The 20,730-nt window shown below is 40.7% G+C and overlaps 1 protein-coding gene across 1 annotated transcript in view; it reads left to right on the top strand.

The window, feature by feature from the left end:
* The window catches only part of TEX11 (testis expressed 11), a gene marked incomplete at both ends in the record, with an annotated part of 517,390 nt that overhangs the window by 57,763 nt on the left and 438,897 nt on the right, over positions 1–20,730 (top strand). Inside the window, 2 exons of the mRNA XM_080652805.1 lie at positions 9,540–9,624; positions 17,585–17,664. Coding sequence (XP_080508931.1) covers positions 9,540–9,624; positions 17,585–17,664 — 165 coding nt within the window. The remainder of the gene's footprint in view (positions 1–9,539; positions 9,625–17,584; positions 17,665–20,730) is intronic.

The following is a 20,730-nucleotide window of genomic DNA, read 5'->3' as shown; positions in this document are numbered from 1 at the left end:
CCTGTCTGCCCACTTTCAATCTTAATCTCTCAAGCTGCTGTTTCTGTCAGGGCTATAGTTGGGGAGATTGCTGGGGCTGAACGGCCTCTTCAGCCCAGTCTCTGAGGGCTCTCAGGGACTATTCAGATTATTTTTTGTATCCTTTGTAACACTCAGGGTGTAGTCTGGATGTGGCTGTATTGGTTGCCTGAAGACTGCCAGGAGGGGCTATATCTTCAGGAGAAAATGGCTGCTTAGGTCTGTTGTGTCAGGTATGTCCCAGTGCCAGACTCCTGACCACCTCTCCCCAACCTACTTCTCTCCCCAGCCTCTCCCCAGACTCCACAAGCCTGCACTTCCACCTGCACTTAAGCCACAAATGAGTGTCCGTATTTGAAAGGTCCTATGCTGGCTATATATATAAAAGTCCAGTGACCAGAATGGTGGAATGACCAGAATGACCCGTGGCTATGATATGCACTGTGGCAGCCAACCAGCCTGATCTGGGCCCCTATCGGCCCCCCCGAGCCAGCCTGGCCAGATGCACCCCCATCGGGGTGGGCCGGCCAGACCCCACCCATGCTCGAATTCATGCACCAGGCCTCTAGTAGTGAATAAAAGCGAAGACCAAAAAGAGGGGAAAGAGCTGCGCCACTGCGAGCCCCTCTACCTCCAGCATGGCGCGGCTTGGGCAGTTGTTCAGGATGCCCCCTCTGGGCTCAGCCTCTTGTGGCTGTGGGCTTAGATCTAGAATCCCCTGCCTCCAGCATCCCTGTGGACTTCCTTTCCACAGTCAGATTGTACGCTTGTCCCAAGGGACGTGGCCTCGGTGCTGTTAGACTTCCTTCCGACCCTCTGGGCTTGTAGGTCTTGCACCTCTCTCCAGCCCAGATCCCTGATTTTACAGTTCTCCTGGTGTCCTCTGCCCTTCCCGGCTGCGAATTGTCTCACCAGCTGTGTCTGCTTGGCTAATTTAGGGTGAGTGTTATTAGATTTAGTTGCTCCTTCTGTCTGCTCCGGGACAAGGCTTGGGACACTTCTGCCCATTCCACCGCCGTTTTGTCTCTTCCAAAACTCCATATTTAAATTAATTATAGAATTGTACACTTGAAACTTATATATGTTATTAATCAACATCACCCCAATAAATTTAACTAAGAAAAATTATTCAAAGTTATGACCTCAAAATTATGTACTGATGTCAATATGTCTTTATTTTAGTTATTTATTGATTTACTAAGTGCAAAGTGTTTCATTTTTTAAATTTTTTATTTATTGATTTTAAAGAGAGGAGAAGGGAGAGAGAAACATCAATCTGCTGTTCTACTTGTTGGTGCATTCACTGGTTGCTTCTTGTATGTGCCCTGACCGGGGATCAAACCCACATGTTGGAGTATCGGGATGATGCTCTAACCAACTGAGCTATCTGGCCAGGTTTTTTTTTATTGTTGTTGTTTGTTTTTTATTGATTTGAGAGAGAAAGTAAAGGAAAGAGGGAGAGAAAGAGGAAAAAGGAGAGGGAGATGAAGAGGAAGAGGGAGAGGGAGAGGGAGAGTGAAAGGGAGGGTGAGAGGGAAAAAAAACATTGATATGTTTTTCCACTTATTTATGCATTCCTTTGTTGCTTCCTATACATGCCATGACTGGGGATCAAATCCACAACCTTAGTGCATTGGTACAATGCTCTAACCATCTGACCTACCTTGCCAGCACCAGAAACGTTTTTCTGAATTAGGAGGGATAGTTCTAGGAAACCCCCAAGCCCAATTGCTATTGTTTTTTAAATTAAGAATTTGGGCCTTTGAAAACCTGTCCTCAAGGAAGGAAATACTCTAGACCAGCTGTCGCCAACCTTTTAGACCTCATGGACCACCAGTGGTCTGCGGACCACCGGTTGGAGACCGCTGCTCCAAAGGTTTCCTTAAACCAGTGGTCACCAACCTTTCGGACTTCGTGGACCATCAGTGGTCCACGGACCACCAGTTGGCAACTGCTGCTCTAGACAATCTGTTGAAATCTGGCTACAAATGCACTTTATGTTTTAACAAATCCACTCCTAGGTATTTCCCCCAAGAGAAATGAAAACCTAAGTCATTTCAAAATCTATCTATATAAAAGGCTAATGTGCTAAGTGCCCTTCCCACCTTCCGACTGGTGCCTATGACGACTTGCTTTATAGCCAGGTGGAAACACTTTATACTTTAACCAAATGTTTGTGAAGCATTTTCATTTGCCTAATCTCATTTGATCCTCACAGAAATCCTGGAGTAGGTAGATAGGAAACTCAGTGGGGTCCTATTTTCTTTTCATTAGCCGGAAAACGGAGATTTAGAAAGTTTAGAAACTTGACCCGACTGAAAAGAAGTAAGAAATGATGGACCTTGAAAATGACTTCAGTTTTTCTCACTGCACAGAATATAGTCAAACACTGCTGCAGTTAAATATTTTACCCTTTGTTCTCCCTGCGTGATATACAATAATAACCTGCTTCATGTTGATATTACCTCTGTGTTGCTGACAATTACCTGAAAGAGAAGTTGGGGTGCTTCACTGGGCTGGACAAAGTTTAGCTACATCAGAAAGCAGGTCTAATTAAGCAAGTTTATTCTATATCTATAAAAGGCTAAGTTGACTTGTGCATGCGCGATACATATAAAGCTCTCACTGACGACAATTGCACGTGTGTGTTTCCGTGTCATTGTTGATTGTGAATTTGGTTGATACTTCTATTATAGAAAGGGAAAATAGTGATATTAAAATATTTCTTCTAATTAATTTCCTTTCAGTGTGCATGAATTAGTGCACTGGGCCACTAGTATATACATGAATATTCATAGCAACTTCATTTATGATAGCCAAATATGTCTATCAAGTGATAAAATGGATAAATTGTTATATATTCATTCAGTGGAATGCTACTAAGCAATAAAAAGAAATTAATTACTCTTATGCAGTCATATGGATGAATCTCAAAATAATTATTCTTAGTGAAAGACACCACAGCCCGTCCGGAATGGCTCAGTTGGTTGAGCATCATCCCATGCACCAAAGGGTTGCCAGTTCGATCCTGGTCAGGGCACATGCCTGGTTGCAGGCTTAATGCTTGGTAGGGGCATGCATAAGGCAGCCAATGGATATTTAGCTCTAACATCAATATTTCTCTCTCCTCCCTTCCTGTCTGAAATAAATAAAAAATATTCTTTAAAAAGTGTAATTGGCCTCAGCAGGGTTTGGTGCCTGTGGAGATCTCTTTTTGGGTATGCTGCTTGTGAAGCTAATTGGATCCTGCTTTGATGGTGTTTGAAGCTGGCCAGTGGGTATGTTGCATCTGGGCCTCTTGGGAGAGACTCTGGTGCAGGCCAATCTAAGATGCTGCCTGTGACTGGCTCTGGGCAATCTGTTTGGAGCAATCTTGATGTGGCTTCTTCTGTAAATTCTTGGTTATAAAACTTCTCTTCTGCTAGTCTTCAGTTGATTATTTGGGATGATTGTTCTGTACAAGTACTTGTAATTCCAGTTTGGTCCTGATAGGCGATGAGTTTAGCTTGCCTCCACTCTGCTGCCATATTGGTTCCGCTCCATCAGATTTCTGCGGGTGTGGGCCAGCATGGGGCAACTCAGTCTCTTTGTGCCGCCATATTTTCTCTTCTCTGCCCATTTTTTAAATTGGATTTTTTTTTTTGGTGCTAAGTTGTATGATTTTTTTTTGTATTTGGGATATTTTTGCTTATTGGATGTGTCATTGGCAAATATCGTTTCTCATTCAGTAGGTTGTCTTTTCATTTTACTGATGATTTCCTTTGCTTTGCAAAACTCTTTAGTTTGATGTAGTCCAATTTATTCTTTAATTTTGTTTTCTTTGCCCAAGGATACATATACACAAATACCAGTATCTATGTGTCTATTTTTTATGCTAGTACCATACTGTTTTGATTACTCTAGACTTATAGTTTAGTTTGATATCAGGCAGTTTGATACCTCCCACTTTTTCTTTCTCAAGATTGCTTTTGCTATTCAAGATTTTTTTTTGTGTGTGTGTGGTTCCATAAAAGTTTTAGGATTATTTTTTCTAGTTCTGTGAATAATGCCATTGTTATTTTGATAGGCATTGCATTGAATCTGTGGATTGCTTTGGGTAATGTGGACATTTAAACTATGTTAATTCTGAGAACAACCAAGATGGTGGCATAGGTAAACACCTGTACTTGCTGCCTCTCACAACCACATCAAAACTACAACAAAGAGACAAAACAAATATCATCCAGAACCATGGGAAAGCTGGCTGAGTGGAAGTTCTACAACTAGAAGGACAGAAAAAAGCGAATTGAGACTGGTAGGAAGTGTGGAGGTGAGGAGGTGCAAGGGCAGGCAACTGGGTGTACTGTTGTTGTTTTTTTTCAATTGGGAGGGAGATACAAGCTCCCGATTGCTCTGAATTCCAGCTCTGGGTCCAGACTCATATGGGGAGAAACTGTACTGTCTGGCATCGTGCCGGAACATGAGGGTGACTTTCTCTAAGAGGTACTCGCAGCCATCATTGTTCCTGCACGGGGCCGTGGGACACAGAGATGTGGGGACCTTTCTGGTGCAAGGCTGACTGGCAGCCATTGCTGTTTGCTCTGCCCTGGTGATTCCCTAAGACCCTGCCACTGCCAATTTACAACCCCACCCAAGCTGTGCGCAGCAGCTTTTGCGTATGAATGGCCTGTCCTTTTGCAACCTAAAACCTAACAAACTGCAGCTGGGTCAGAGAGATCCAAAGCTTCCAAAAGAAGGCCTAAAGCTTGGTAGCAGCAGCCTGCATTGCTTCACAGCTGGGCCTCATCTGGGCACTTCCAAACCCCAAACAAAGAGGAGGAATCTGCAAATCTCTCTGTACCTCCTGCTGGGTGGCCTCAGGCAGTGGCTGACTTTGCACCTCCTTGGAGATCCAAGAGCCAGTGTACCCAGTGGTCAGGGTGAGACCATACCAGATTACAACTCTTCACATCCATAAGAGACACACTCAAGGGGCAGATTCAGTGAGCACCAAAGCCCCACTGAAGCAGTTCCTGCCCCATAAGGGTATCTCCAGCACAGCAGTTCTCCCATTGTAGACACAGCTGGTCCTCACAGCCAATTGGCCTGGAGGTCAATTCCTCCCAGTGATACCAACAGCAATCAAGGCTTAACTACAACAAGACTGTGCACACAGCCCACAAAGGGGTGCACCAAGGGTGTCCACCTCAGGTAATAGGGGAGGCTGAGCCACTGGGCCCTATTGGACACCTAGCACACAAGGCCACTCTATCAACACAGGGAAGCAGCCAAAATGCAGAAACAAAGAAACATGTCACAAGTTAAAGAAATGGAGGAAAGTAAACTACTGGATATAGAGTTCAAAACCACAGTTATAAGGTTCCTCAAGAATCTTCTAGAAACCTCCGAGAAATTTAGGGAGACCCTCAAGGATATGAAACAGGACTAATCAGAAATTAAGCATACACTGACTGAAATAAAAAATAATATACAGAGACCCAACAGCAGACTAGAGGATCACAAGAATCAAGTCCAAGATTTGAAATATGAGGTAGCAAAAAACACCCAACTGGAAAAGCACAAAGGAAAAAGAATCCAAAAATATGAAAATAGTGTAAGGAGCCTCTGGGACAACTTCAAGCGTATCAACATCCGAATTATGGGGGTGCCAGAAGAAGAGAGGGAGCAAGATATTGAAAACCTATTTGAAGAAATAATGACAGAAGACTTCCCCTACCTGGTGAAAGAAATAGACTTACAAGTCCAGGAAGTGCACAGAACCCCAAACAAGAGGAATCCAAAGAGGACCACACCAAGGCACATCATAATCAAAATGCGAAGGACAAAAGACAAAGAGAGAATCTTAAAAGCAGCAAGAGAAAAACAGTTAGGTATCTATTAGGGAGTACCCATTCGACTGTCAGCTGATTTCTCAACAGAAACTATGCAGGCCAGGAGGGAGTGGCAAGAAATATTCGAAGTGATGAATAGCAAGAACCTACAACCATGATTACTCTACCCAGCAAAGCTATCATTCAGAATTGAAGGTCAGATAAAGAGTTTCACAGATAAGAAAAAGCTAAAGGAGTTCATCACCACCAAACCAGGATTATATGAAATGCTGAAGGGTATTCTTTAAGAAGAGGAAGAAGAAGAAAAGGTAAAGATAAAAATTATGAACAACAAAGTGACAACAAATACATATCTATCAACAAGTGAATCTAAAAATCAAGTGAATAAAAAATCTGATGAACAGAATAAACTGTTGAATATAATAGAATCAGTGGCATAGAAAGGGAGTGGACTGACAATTTTGGGAGGAAGGGGGTATGAGAAGAGATTGGACAAAAATCTTACACCTATGGACGAGGACAGTGGGGGCGGTAAGGGCATGGGGTGGGGTGGGAACTGGGTGGAGGGGAGCTATGGGGGGAAAAAAGAGGTACAACTGTAATAATCTGAGCAATAAAGATTTATTTAAAAAAACTATGTTAGTTCTTCCTATCTATGAGCACTGTATAACCTTCCATTTTTTGGCATGTCCTTCAGTTTCTTTCTTCAGAGTCTTACAGTTTTCTGATTACAAATCTTTCTCTCCTTGGTTAAATTTCTTCCTGGGCATGTTATTCTTTTTGATGGAATTGTAAGTGGGAGTGTTTTTAATCTCTTTTTTTCTGATAGTTTGTTATTGCTGTATAAAAATGAAGCCTATTTCTGAATATTTTGTATTCTGCTACTTCACTGAATTTATTAGTTCTAGGAGTTTTTTTGGTGGAGTTCTTTAGGGTTCTCTCTAGTAACATGTCATCTGAAAATAGTGACAGTTGTACTTCTCCCTTTCCAATTTGGTTGGCTTTTATTTATTTTTCTTGTCTCATTTCTGTGGCTAGTACTTCTGTTACTATGTTGAATAAAAATGGTGAAAGTGGACATACTTGTCTTATTCCTCATATTAGAGAAAAAGTTTTCAGCTGTTCACCATTGAAAATGATGGTAGTTGTGGGTTTGTCATATATGGCTTTTATTATGTGGAAGTATGTTTGTTTTCTCTATTCCCACTTTGCTGAAAGTTCTTAAAAATCATAAATTAATGCTGGATTATGTCAAATGCTCTTTTTATAGCTATTACTAAGATTATATGATTCTTATTCTTAATTTTATTTATGTAGTATATCCTTTTAATTGATTTGTGGATATTGAATCAGCCTTGCAATCCAGCTATAAATTTGCTTGATCATGGTATATCATCTCCTTAATGTATTGCTGAATTCAGTTTGCTAATATTTTGTTGAGGATTTCTGAATCTATGTTCATCAGGGATATTGGCCTATAATTTTTTTTGTAGTGTCTTTCTCTGGTTTTGATATTAGGGTAATGTTAGCTTTCTTAGATGAGTCTGGGAGCATACCCCCTCTTTAATTTTTTGGAATAGTTTGGGAGGGATGGGTATTAATTAGTATTTGAATGTTTGCTAAAATTTGCCTGTTAAGCCATCTGTTTCAAGGTTTTTGTTTTTTGGAAGGTTTTGATTATTGATTCTATGTCATTAGCAGTTACTGGTCTGTTTGTATTTCTCTTTCTTCCTGATTCCTCCTTGGAATATTGTATGTTTCTAGGAATTTATCCATTTCTTCCATGTTGCATGATCACTATTTTAAGTGGCTAAGTAATATTCCTTGTAGTGGATTTATCATAATCCCTCTATGTGTTTCTTTATTAATGGATAATTATATTATTCCTAATTTTCACTATTGTAAATAATAATATGAGGAACACTATTAAGTGTAAAATTTATCCTCCCCTCAACATTTAGATTACATCTGTATGCTAGAATCTCAGAAAAGCAATTAATGGGTCAAAACATATGATCTTTTTTGGCCTTTTTTTCTTTAACATATTGTCAAATTGCTGTCAAAAATGGTAGTTTCTTTAAGCTGTTTTACTTTAGATGTTTACTTTCCCCCCTAAATACCATTTCTTCCTCTGGGAAATTTGGAGTCAAATATTAACTCCATGTGTTTTTCTTCTTTTTTAAAAAAATATATTTTATTGATTTTTTACAGAGAGGAAGGGAGAGGGATAGAGAGTTAGAAACATCGATGAGAGAGAAACATCGATCAGCTGCCTCCTGCACACCCCCTACTGGGGATGTGCCCGCAACCAAAGTACATGCCCTTGACTGGAATCGAACCTGGGACCTTTCAGTCCGCAGGCCGATGCTCTATCCACTGAGCCAAACCGGTCAGGGCTCCATGTGTTTTTGATAAAACAAATCAAATGATACTTCATGTGAAAGTCATCATTAGGTCACCTGTGGCATGGGTTTACTATGTGAGAGAGATGGAGATGAGAATGAGAATTAGCCCCAGAATAGTTAGGTAAATAACAGCAATGCTAAATAAAAAATCTAGCTCATCAGAAAAATGTGGAAATGTAGGTAAGAAAAGTGATACTAGAGAAAATAAAATTAAAATACAATTGTGCCCCTTCAATGTATATAAAATAGTTTTTTTTCTCATCCAGTTAGTATTCCTATCTACCAATATGTTTATCAGGACCAATTATTTTCTTTAGAGGTCCTTGCCAGAAACCAGCCTGTGCCCAATTTTTTTTTAAATCCTCACCAGAGGATATTTTTCCATTGATTTTTAGAGAGAGTGGAAGGGAAGGGGAGAGATAGAGAGAGAAACATAAATGTGAGAGAGACACATCGATTTCTTGCCTCCTGCACACACCCTGACCAGGGCCGGGAATCGAGCCTGCAACTGAGGTATGTGCCCTTGACTGGAATTGAACCTGGGACCCTTCCGTCCGCAGGCCAATGCTCTATCCACTGAGCCAAACTGGGTAGAGCAAATTTACATTTTTTGTGTCTTCATTTAATCCTCGAGACAGTATGAAATTGATTTATTTTTGCATCTGATAGAAAGATAAACCCCAGAAGAAGCTGCTAGAAACTTTGCTCTCTACTCTCTACAACAAAACATAGTAAAACAATAAATTTTATTATTTGAGTATATATTCTTTATTTAGGACTTTGACAGGTACTATAAGTTTTATAAGACATGATCTTTGATATCAAGGAGCCTAGTTTGGAAATAAGAAAAACAACTAAAATAAAGAATAAATGATACACAACAGCATAATTAATTGTTCAATTATGTGAAACTCAGTCAATATAGGAATTCAAGGAAGAGAGAGATCACCGTAGACTAGTAATTGCTGAAAGTGTCATGGATGTTCTTGGTGAGAATGAAGTAGATTTGAGTTATGTAAAGGGAACGGGAGGAGATATATCAGATAAAGCCAACAGTATGAATAAAGGTGCATAGAAAGAAATGGACAAGTTGTGTTTATGAGATAGTAAGATAATTATTGTAACAGTGGGTAAGTTTTGGGGATGAAAGATAGAATATGACTAGATTATGGAGGGCCTGTAAGTGACCCACAATAGTCACAGAAGCATAAAACATACAAGGAAGAAAATATTGTTGGAGATGGACAGTATTTTAACTGGCTAAGAAAATGTTTCTCTTGTCTAGGTTGAAGAAATGGCTGTAAACCTTTGGAACTGGGCAGTTACCAAGAGAGTCGGTTTGGTTATAAGTAAAGAGCAGAAAGCTAAATGTATGTATATATTTTGTGACTCATTGTGAGGAGTATTTTTATTACTAGTATAAATCAGGTTATGTTCCAGCAATTGAGATAATATTTTGACCAGTTCTTAGATGGAAATTTGTTAAAATAAGACTAAGCAAAACAACCCATAAACAGTGGTTTCTCAAGCAAAGAGCCTTACTCAGTTTTATGATTTTTCCGAAATTAGCTCCATATTTAAAAACGTTTAAAAGCTTCACTGCAAGAAATAGGCTGGTGGTAAACAACAAAGATGATTAAAGGGTGGGAAAATGAGAACTTGAGGGAACGTTAAAAGACATGGATTATTTTCTTTGGAGAAGAGATGATCTGGGTTCTGAAGGACCATCAAATAGTAGTTTTCTCTCTCCATTGAAAATATAGAAAGAAAAATGTTGCTATATGAGGGATTTGGATTTAAAATATCTTTAATGATTAGTTTCCTCATGAGGTTAGTTGATGATCATTGTACTGAGAAAAATTAGAGAAGTTTTTTTCTACCTAAGAGCAAACAACAACAACAAAACAAAAAACACAAACCAAGCTCATCTGCTTGGATGCATTAAATGTGGTTCACTGGCAAAGTTCTAGTGCTTAAGTTAAATGGGCAGGGTTTAGTGTGCTCACAGTTACTGATTTCCAACAAGGGTAGTGACAATGTAATTTTGGAAATTATTTTGCCCAATTATAAAGGATACATTGAGGCAGTAATCCAATAGGTAAATGTCTGGACTGGTTGGCTTTGTAAAGATAAATGAATTTTATTTGTATGTAACAAAATTTATTACCAAGTATTTATCTTTATAAATATAAACCAAAACTATACAACTTTAGTATAGGTATAGAGTAATTAATGGCTAATAAAGTCAATAATATACTTATTAGTCCACTCCTCTATTAGGATGTTTTTAAAGACTAGTTCTATCTTTTTAACTAAGATAAATGTTGATATCATTGCTCCTAGAAGCCTTAGTTCCTGTAGTTATGGGGAGGGAATAGTTAGAAACTTATCCATGGAGGAACTTATTACACAGTGAACTGTGTTAGATTAAAATGCATTAATTCTAAATTCCCACCATTCTGCATTTCAAGGAACATTGCTCTAGCTGTTTTTCACTGCTGGTCAAGTACTAGGGATTTGATAGATGAAGTGGAAGCTGCAGCCCTAGGACTTCTCCCAGTGTGCTGCCTCTGTGCATGTAGCACTTCTTAAACAGATATTTGGGTGCTTATTATGTATACTAGAGGCCTGGTGCACAAAATTTGTGCACGGGGGTGTGTGTGTCCCTCAGCCCAGCCTGCACCCTCTCCAATCTGGGACCCCTTGAGGGATGTCCGACTGCTCGTTTAGGCCTGATCCCACCAGGTATATATCTCACAATCCAGGATTGCTGACTCCCAACCGCTTGCCTGCCTGCCTGCCTGATTGCCCCTAACTGCTTATGCCTGCCAGGCTGATCACCCCTAACCATTCCCCTGCCAGCCTGATTGATGCCTAACTGCTCCCCTGCTGGCCCAATTGCCCCCAACTGCCCTCCCCTGCAGGCCTGGTCACCCCTAACTGCCCTCCCTGATCGCCCTGAACTGCCCTCCCCTGCAGACCTGGTCCCCCCCAACTGCCCTCCCCTGCAGGCCTGTTTGCCCCCAATTTCCCTCCCCTGCAGACCCGATCACCCCTAACTGCCCTCCCCTGCAGGCCTGATCGCCCCCAACTGCCCTTCCTTTCAGGCCTGGTTCCCCCCAACTGCCCTCCCCTGCAGGCCTGATCCCTCCCAACTGCCCTCCCCTGCTGACCTGATCTCCCACAAGTGCCCTCCCCTGCCTGCCATCTTGTGGTGGCCATCTTGTGTCCACATGGGGGTGGTCATCTTTGACCACATGGGGGCAGCCATCTTGTGTGTTGTGATGGTCAATTTGCATATTACCTCTTTATTATATAGGACTAGAGGCCCGGTGCATGAAATTTGTGCACGGAAGGGAGTCCCTCAGCCCGGCCTGCACCCTCTCCAATCTGGTACCCCTCGGGGGATGTCTGACTGCCGGTTTAGGCCTGATCCCTCTCAAAATCCGGGACCACTGGCTCCTAACCGCTCACCTGCCTGCCTGCCTGATCACCCCTAACCACTCTGCCTGCTGCCTGATCACCCCTAACCTCTCTGCCTGCCTGCCTGATTACCCTTAACCGCTCTCCCCTGCCAGCCTGATCACCCCTAATTGCTCTTCCCTGCTGGCCTGATTGCCCCTAACTGCTCTCCCCTGCTGGCCTGATCACCCCTAACCACCTCTGCCTTGGCCCCCGCCACTGTGGCTGTGTCTGGAAGGATGACCGGAAGATGTCTGGTCTAATTAGCATATTGCCCTTTTATTAGTATAGATAGTACTTTTAAGGTAATAGTGGAAAACAAGATGTCATGCAGGAAGCCTCTGATTTAAAAGAGTTTTTTGTGTGTTTTTTTGAGAATGAAATCTTTTTTTTTTAATTTTATTTTTATTCCAAAAAGATGTTGTTGGTAGATACTTTGACTCCTTAAAACAAATTCAGTGTGACTGGATTATGTTATGTGATGAAAAAAGTCATCAAGATTTATAGGCTACTGTTTTTATTATTGTGAAGACTTATGGAACAATGTAAAGAAATAGGAAAGCCAAAATAGGGGAATGACATAAATTGTATTTTAGACTTGTTGTATTTGAGGAAACAATAAGATTGGCGATATGAGAAAAGTCAGCCTCCCTGTAGATTTGGTAGGTATTCACATGGAGGTGATTATTAAAGCCCCAGATGTAGTTGAATTCTCTGAGGAAGAAAATAAAGAGCAACAGTTCTTAAATATTGATATAAATAAGGTTCGCCTGTGGATTCTGTTACATTACAGATGCCTAGGCCCCACCATGGTAGTTTTGACTTACTAGGTTTAGGATGAAACCTGGGTATATCTGTAATTTGAAAAAAATTCTCAAGTATACCAAATTTTAAGAACCAGTGGTGTTGAGAGAACAGAGTAGTGCAATTTTAACCTTGAGTCTTCCAAATCTTGTAAAAACAAGTATAAGGGTAGGAGCCATAAAGAAGTTCAAAATATTCTAGCCAAGACTCATTACTCATTTATTGAATCCATAGTTGTGATAGGGTTGTCATACCATGTTATGGTAGACAGTAGGTGAAAAGGACAAGATAAGAGTCCAGAACAAAAATACCTTGAGGATCTGGGAAGGAATGGGCAAACGAACAAGAAAAAGAGTGCACAAATGCCAGAGCATATAACACAGTGGTTCTCAACCTTTCTAATGCCGTGACCCTTTAATACAGTTCCTCCTGTTGTGGTGACCCCCAACCATAAAATTATTTTCGATGCTACTTCATAACTGTAATTTTGCTACTGTTAATGAATCGTAATGTAAATATCTGTGTTTTCCGATGGTCTTAGGCTCTACAGCAGCGGTTCTCAACCTGTAGGTCTCAACAGCGGTTCTCAACTATGTGTTGTCTAAAGTCAATTCAATTTTCAAGCTGTGGGCACTGATGGAGTAGGGTAAGGCAGATGTAAGGAGTCAGCAGGCACCCATCCAAGATGTTTATAATGTAGAGGTGCCAAGAACAGTCTGAAAAGACAAGGATAGAGGAACGGCATAAAAAAAAATCTTGAGAAACCAAGATGGCGGCAAAGGTAAGCACCTAAACTGCTGCCTCGCACAACAATTTCAAAACTACAACTAAAAGACAGAACGGACACCATCCAGAACCACAGGAAAGCTGGCTGAGTGAAAATTCTACAACTAGAAGGAAAGAGAAAAGCTCACAGAGAATTGGAGGTACGGCAAAGGGTCTTTGTGCGTGCAGAGAGGAAGGGCGGCTGAGAGCCTGGCTGACTTTCTCTGGCGGAAGGGGGAAGGAAGCCCCCGACTGCACTGAACCCCAGTTCTGACTGCACTGAACCCCAATCCCGGGCGAAACCCCGTGGACCCAGGCTCATACAGGGGGTGTCTGGACTGTCAGGTAGAGAGAAAGGCACCCGGAGACTCGGAGACCCGGGGGAGACCCGGGGGAGTCCCGGCAGGCAGGGTTCTGGAGGCGCATGCGCCAGTGTGCACAAAGGCTGCGGAGGTTGCCACAGGCTTTCCCTAGCAGAAGGGAGTCCGAAGCTCCTGACTGCACTGAGCCCCAGTTCTGACTGCACTGAACCCCAGTTCCAGGCGAGACCCTGGGGACCCACGCTCTTGTGGGGGGAATCTGGACTCTTAGGTGGAGACTCGGGAGCCGGGGAAGGCAGAGGTCTAGAGGCGCGCAAGCGCGCAAGGGCAAGGCTGACTGGAAGCCAAGACTGTCTGCTCCACCCTGAGACTCCACCCAATCCAAGCTGAGCACAGAGGCTATTGCAATTTGGCAAGTCTAATCCTATAAGGCTGTCTCCAGCACCGAACTTCTCCCAGCGTAGACACAGCTGATCCTTACAGCCAACTGGCCTGGAGGTCAATTCCTTCCAGTGATACCAACAACTATCAAGACTTAACTACAACAAGGCTGTACACACCGTCCACAAAGGGGTGCACCAAGAGTGTCCACCTCAGGTTAACTCGGGAGGCCGACGCACTGGGCCATATAGGAAACCTAGCACCCAAATCTACCCTACCAACTCAGGGAAGCAGTGAAAATGCGGCATCAAAGAAACAGATCACAAATGAAAGAAATGGAGGAAAACAAACAACTGGATATAGAATTCAAAACCACGGTTATAAGGCTTTTCAAGAATATCCTAGAAAAGGCCGATAAATATAACGAGACCCTCGAAGATATGAAAAAGGACCAACTAGAAATTAAACATACACTGACTGAAATAAAAAATATTATACAGAGACCTAACAGCAGACTAGAGGAACACAAGAATCAAGTCAAAGAATTGAAATACAAAGAAGCAAAAAACACTCTACCGAAAAAGCAAAAAGAAAAAAAAATCCAAAAAGCTGAAGATAGTGTAAGAAGCCTCTGGGACAACTTCAAGCGTACAAACATCAGAATTATGGGGGTGCCAGAGAAGAGAGAGAGCAAGATACTGAAAACCTATTTGAAGGAATAATGACCGAAAACTTCCCCCACCTGGTGAAAAGAAATAGACTTACAAGTCCAGGAAGTGCACAGAACCCCAAACAAAAGGAATCCAAAGAGGACCACACCAAGACACATCATAATTAAAATGCCAAGAGCAAAAGACAAAGAGAGAATCTTAAAAGCAGCAAGAGAAAAACAGTTAATTACCTACAAGGGAGCACCCATAAGATTGTCAGCTGATTTCTCAACAGAAACTATGCAGGCCAGACGGGAGTGTCAAGAAATTTTCAAAGTGATGAATAGCAAGAACCTACAACCAAGATTACTCTACCCAGCAAAGCTATCATTCAGAGTTGAAGGGCAGATAAAGAGCTTCACAGATAAGAAAAAGCTAAAGGAGTTCATCACCACCAAACCAGTATTATATGAAATGCTGAAAGGTATTCTTAAAGAAGAGGAAGAAAAAAGTAAAGAGAAAAATTATGAACAACAAATACATATCTATCAACAAGTGAACCTAAAAATCAAGTGAATAAAAACCTGAGGAACAGAATAATCTGGTGAATATAATAGAATCAGGGGCATAGAAAGGGAGTGGACTGATAATTCTCAGGGGGAAAGGGGTATGGGGGGTTCAGGAAGAGACTGGACAAAAATCATACACCTATAGATGAGGACAGTTGTGGGGAGGTAAGGGCAATGGGTGGGGTGGGAACCGTGTGGAGGGGAGCTTGGGGGGGGAAAGGAAAAACAATTGTAATAATCTGAATAAAGATTTATTTTTTAAAAAAATCTTTATACTGAAGCGGCATTCTTTCTCACTTCAACTGCCTTTGGCCTAAAGGCTTGTTGGTGATAACTATAAACAGCTGGATCAAGAATGTGGGGATAGATGCAAAATTCTTAGACTGAGACATTTCCCACAGAGGGACACTGCTCAAAGCTGTGATGTCAAGGAAGTATATTTCTAAAAAAGGTTATGATCACTCTGAAATGTTGCTGTGAAGTCATGGAAGGTGATCTTTTTTCCCCCCTTTAATTATTTTAAAAAGATTTTTTTTTTATTATCATTTTTATGAGACTGATGCGCTGCCTACTGCGCTAAGGAGGCAGCTTTTATTATCATTTTAAAAAATGCATCTTTATTGTTGAAAGTATTACAGATGTCCTTCTTCCCCCCTGCCATTGACCTCCTCCTCCCCACTTTCACACCCTCCCCAGGCCTTCAGAACACTCTTATCTGTGCCCATGGGTTATGCTCATCCTTTATAATAAAAGGCTAATATGCAAATTGTCCCCTTGGCCGGGAGTTCGACTGGGAGTTGGAGCAGGGGGCAGGGCCAGCTGGCAAACCGCCCGCGGCCCCTCTCCAGCCGGCCCAGCCTGATCAGCCCCGATTGGGGGCAGGCCAGCCGGACCCCACCCGTGCACAAATTCGTGCACCGGGCCTTTAGTATGCGTATAAGTTGTTTGGTTTAATTCCCTCCCCACCAATACACACACACACTTCCCTCTGAGAATCCTCAGTCTGTTGCATACTGGAAGGTGATCTTTGGTAGTGAAGTTTTAGCTAAGTGGTTAGGACACAAAAATATTGCAGGGGCTTAAGGAGATGAGTGAGTATCAATAAAATAGAGGTAGTAGATAGACCATCAATTCAAGAAGTTTGGCAATGAAAGGAAGAGGAGAAATGGGATGGAAGCTTGAAACATAGTGGAGTTGATTATTTTTCTTCAAGGAAGGGAGATGGATGTATTTGAAGGTAGAGAGAAAGGAGTAAATTGAGAGGGAGGTACTGAAGGTAACTTTGGAGAGGGGAAATAATCGAAAGATCAGGCTCCTTAAGAAAACTGAAGCCCAGCCTGAGTGACTCAGTGGTTGAGCATCAACCTATGAATCATGGTTTGATTCCTGGTCAGGGCACATGCCTGGCTTGTGGGCTCGATCCCCAGCAGGGTATGTGGGGGAGGCAGCCGACCAATGATTCTCATCATCGATGTTTCTAGCTCTCTCTTCCTCTCCGTTCCACTCTGAAATCAATAAAAATACATTTAAAAAAACCCCTGCAGAATAAGTAAACTTTGGAAAAAATAAAGTTTAGTAATTTAAAAAACTGGAAATGCAAGACAATGTAAATATATGATTATTAGTTATTTTACTGAAAGTGTTTTTTTTTTAGAAATAAATTAACTTTGTTAAGGAATGAATAGATTTTACATTTCATGATGGATAATAAATATCTTACTACTCCAGTTACCCTGTAATTTCAGCTGGGAAAATCTCTTTTCAATTGAATATTAATTAAAAAATGGTTTTAGCATAGGTAGAATAGCTGCTGAGACCTAACATCAAGACAACTAGTTAAGTTATGTGTGAAATCATCCTTTTAAAAATTGGATATGTTTTATGATGAAAGAAACTATACAAACAAGAAGGTTACACTTACTCAAACTTTCCTATTTTCAGGGGAAGTGAACTGTATAATGAAGATATCTGTATTTTCTAAATTATATTTTAAGAACTTTTATGTCATCTTTTGCAGAGAGTATATTTAGAAAGTTTCAAATTTAGGAAACTAATCCCTAACTATCCTTATATTGTTCCACATAGAATTATATTGTTGCCAGCACATACAAAACAGCGTGTGGAACCATGTATCTTCAGTGAGTCTTTGGGGCTTGAAACCTGCAGAAATTAAAATTTGAAAATTCAATATCTGACTGACTAGCATTAAGCAAATTATTCATTTGATAAATATCAGATCATGTACTTTTAATAGAGTTTTTAAAAGCCTTTAAAACTCTTATTTTTAACAATACTTGTTTCATTTCACATCTCTTTTCATAGGTTTATAAAAAAGAATGAATGTTTTGTGTTTATGGGTGTCAATTACTGTTTTTGCAGTACGGCATGTTGCTTGCAAGTTGCTGTGTATGTGTGAAGGCTCAGCTGCTTCAGAAGAGGCTATTCACAGACGGATTTTGGTAAGTCCTAATTAAATGAGGACAAAGTACAGATGCAATGAGATAGTCATTACTCTATGAAAATGGTTGAAGTTAGTATAAACTGGAAGAAGTTTATATCCTTTAGCATATTCATGTTTCCTTTTCTTTTTTTAAAAAATTCTTTATTGTTTAAAGTATTATGTATGTCTCCTTTTCCCCCCATTGATCTCTCCCCGGCTGTTCCCACCACCCAGCACTTGCCCCCAACCCCCCTACTGTCTGTGTCCATGGGCCATGGCCATATGCATCTATACAAGTCATTTGGTTGCTCTCTTACCTCCCCCTTCCCCTGCCTTCCCTCTGAGGTTGGATGGTCTGTTTGGTGCTTCTATGTCTCTGGATCCACTTTAGTTCATCAGTTTATGTTGTTCATTATATTCCACAAATGAGTGAGATCATATGACATTTATTGTTCTCCAAGTGGCTTATTTCACTTAGCATAATGCTCTCCAAGTCCATTTATGCTGTTGCAAATGGTAAGAGTTCCTTCTTTTTTACAACAGTGTAGTATTCCATTGTGTAGATGAACAGTGGTTTATTTATTTTATTTTTTTGTACCATGGGTTTTTAATCCACTCATCTGCTGATGGGCACTAAATCTTAGCTATTGCAAATTGTGCTGCTATAAACATAGGGTTGCATATATCCTTTACGATTATTGTTTCTGGTTTCTTAAGATATGTTGCTAGAAGTGGGATTACTGGATCGAACGGGAGTTCCATTTTTAACTTTTTGAGGAAACTCCATACTGTTTTCCATAGTGGCTGCACCAGTCTGCATTCCCACCAACAGCGCACGAGGGTTCCTTTTTCTCCACATCCTCGCCAACACTTGTCATTTGTTGATTTGTTGATAATAACCATTCTGAAAGGTGTGAGATGGTACCTCATTGTTGCTTTGATTTGCATCTCTCAGATGATTACTGACTTTGAGCATGTATTCATATGTCTCTCAGCCATCTGTATGTCCTTTTTCGAAAAGTGTCTATTTAGGTCCTTTGCCCATTTTTTGATTGGGTTGTTAATCTTCCTTTTGTTGAGTTGTATGAGTTCCGTATAAATTTTGGAGATTAAACCCTTATCGGAGATAGCATTGGCAAATATGTTCTCCCATACAGTGGGCTTTCTTTTTTTTATTTTATTATTTTTTAAATTTTATTATTTTTTAAATTTTATTTTTTTAAATTTATTTATTTATTTATTTATTTATTTATTTATTTATTTTAATTGTTTGAAGTATTACAAATAGTAGTACATATGTCTCCTTTTTTTTCCCATTGACCTTCCCCGGCCTCCCCTTCCTCCCAGTACATGCCTTTACCTGCCCCCCCCCCCCCAGTGTTTTTTATCCATTGGTTATGTTTATATGCATGTGTACAAGTCCTTCGGTTGATCTCTTACAGCCCACCCCCCACCCCCCCGCAACCTCCTCTGCCTTCCCGCTGTAGTTTGACAGTCTGTTCAATGCTTCTTTGCCTCTGTATCTATTTTTTTCCCCATTTCTTTCCTTTAAAAAATCTTGTCTCTGCAGACTAGAAATAAACATATAATAACAAAAAAATTTTAATTTTTTGACAAAAATATGACTGCTTTAGTTTCATTGCATGTTCAGGAATTTTACCATGAGATGAACTACCAATAGAAATTTTAGTTACCACATTAGGAACAGCTTTTTGTCTAGTACAATTAAATTTTCTTGACTATTCACTTATTTCAATTAGCCTATTTAAATTAATCTGAAAACTTGATTATTATTTTACCATCAAATTTAATATTCTACCAACAATCTTAGTTTACCCTGTAAATATTATATTTATTTTTTTAATTGTTTGAAGTATTACAAATAATAGTACATATGTCTCAATGAAACTAAAGCAGTCATATTTTTGTGCAAAAATTTAAAATTTAAAGTTATCAAGACTGCATTATAAAATTTACAAAAGCCTCCATTAATCAAAAAAGGGGGGATAGTAGGGTAATATCATGTAAGGAAAAATATCCTATAAGTAAATTACATCTAGAAAATTTTTACTTTACAAAATTAATTTTTACTTGTAATGCTAACAGCAAGACACCCATGAAAAACACACAGTGGGCTTTCTTGTTGTTTTGTTGATGGTTTCTTTTGCTGTGCAGAAGCTTTTTATTTTGATGTAGTCCCATTTCTTTACTTTTTCCTTAGTTTCCATTGCCCTAGGAGCTATATCGGTAAAGATACTGCTATGACATACTGTATGTCTGCATATGGATTCTTCTAAGATTTTTATCGTTTCCCATCTTATGTTTAAGTCCTTTATCCATTTTGAGTTTATTTTTGTGTATGGTGTAAGTTGGTGGTCTAGTTTCATTTTTTTGGATGTTGGGTGGGGGGCGATCTGGAGCTTGGCCGGCTGGGGGAGGGCCTGTGGGAGGTTGAGGCACAGCAGGTCACACCCCATCCAGCCTCTGCGGAGGTGTGGCACCAGGACCAGCCCGCGCTGCTGCCTCTGTGGCTGCCTCTGTGGAAGGGGCAGCACTGTACCAGCTGCCCCCTCTCCTGATGCCTCTGCAGAAGGGACCATAGCACTGGACTGGCCCATGCCGAGGCCTCTCCTGCATCACATCTGCAAAAGGGGCCCACGGCGCTGGACCAGCTTTTACTGCTGCCTCTCCTGCGCTGCCACCTCTCCTGTGCTACTGTCCCTTGGCCCTCACAGCCGCTGTGGCTTTGTCCGGAAGGATGTCTGGAATACATCCGGTCTATCTGGTGTAATTAGCATATTACCCTTTTATTAGTATAGATTATAGCATATATACTAGATATGAATTTATAGTATCCAAAATTTATAGTGTAATATATATGTGTATATATGTATACACACACACACACACACACACACACACACACACACACACACACTGCATTTCTAGGGCCTTATAACACAAAGGGTGGCTGTAGTGTGTGCTCAGTTCTTCATCTTCATTTAGTTCTTCTTTGCTTCCATAGCATTTGTACATATTTCATATCAACTATTTATTTAGATGTCTGTCAGTTACAATACTGTGA

Source organism: Plecotus auritus (assembly GCF_963455305.1).
Source record: "Plecotus auritus genome assembly, chromosome: X".
Taxonomy (NCBI): domain Eukaryota; kingdom Metazoa; phylum Chordata; class Mammalia; order Chiroptera; family Vespertilionidae; genus Plecotus; species Plecotus auritus.
Note: the sequence above shows the minus strand (reverse complement) of the source record. Positions and strands in the feature narration are given on the sequence as shown.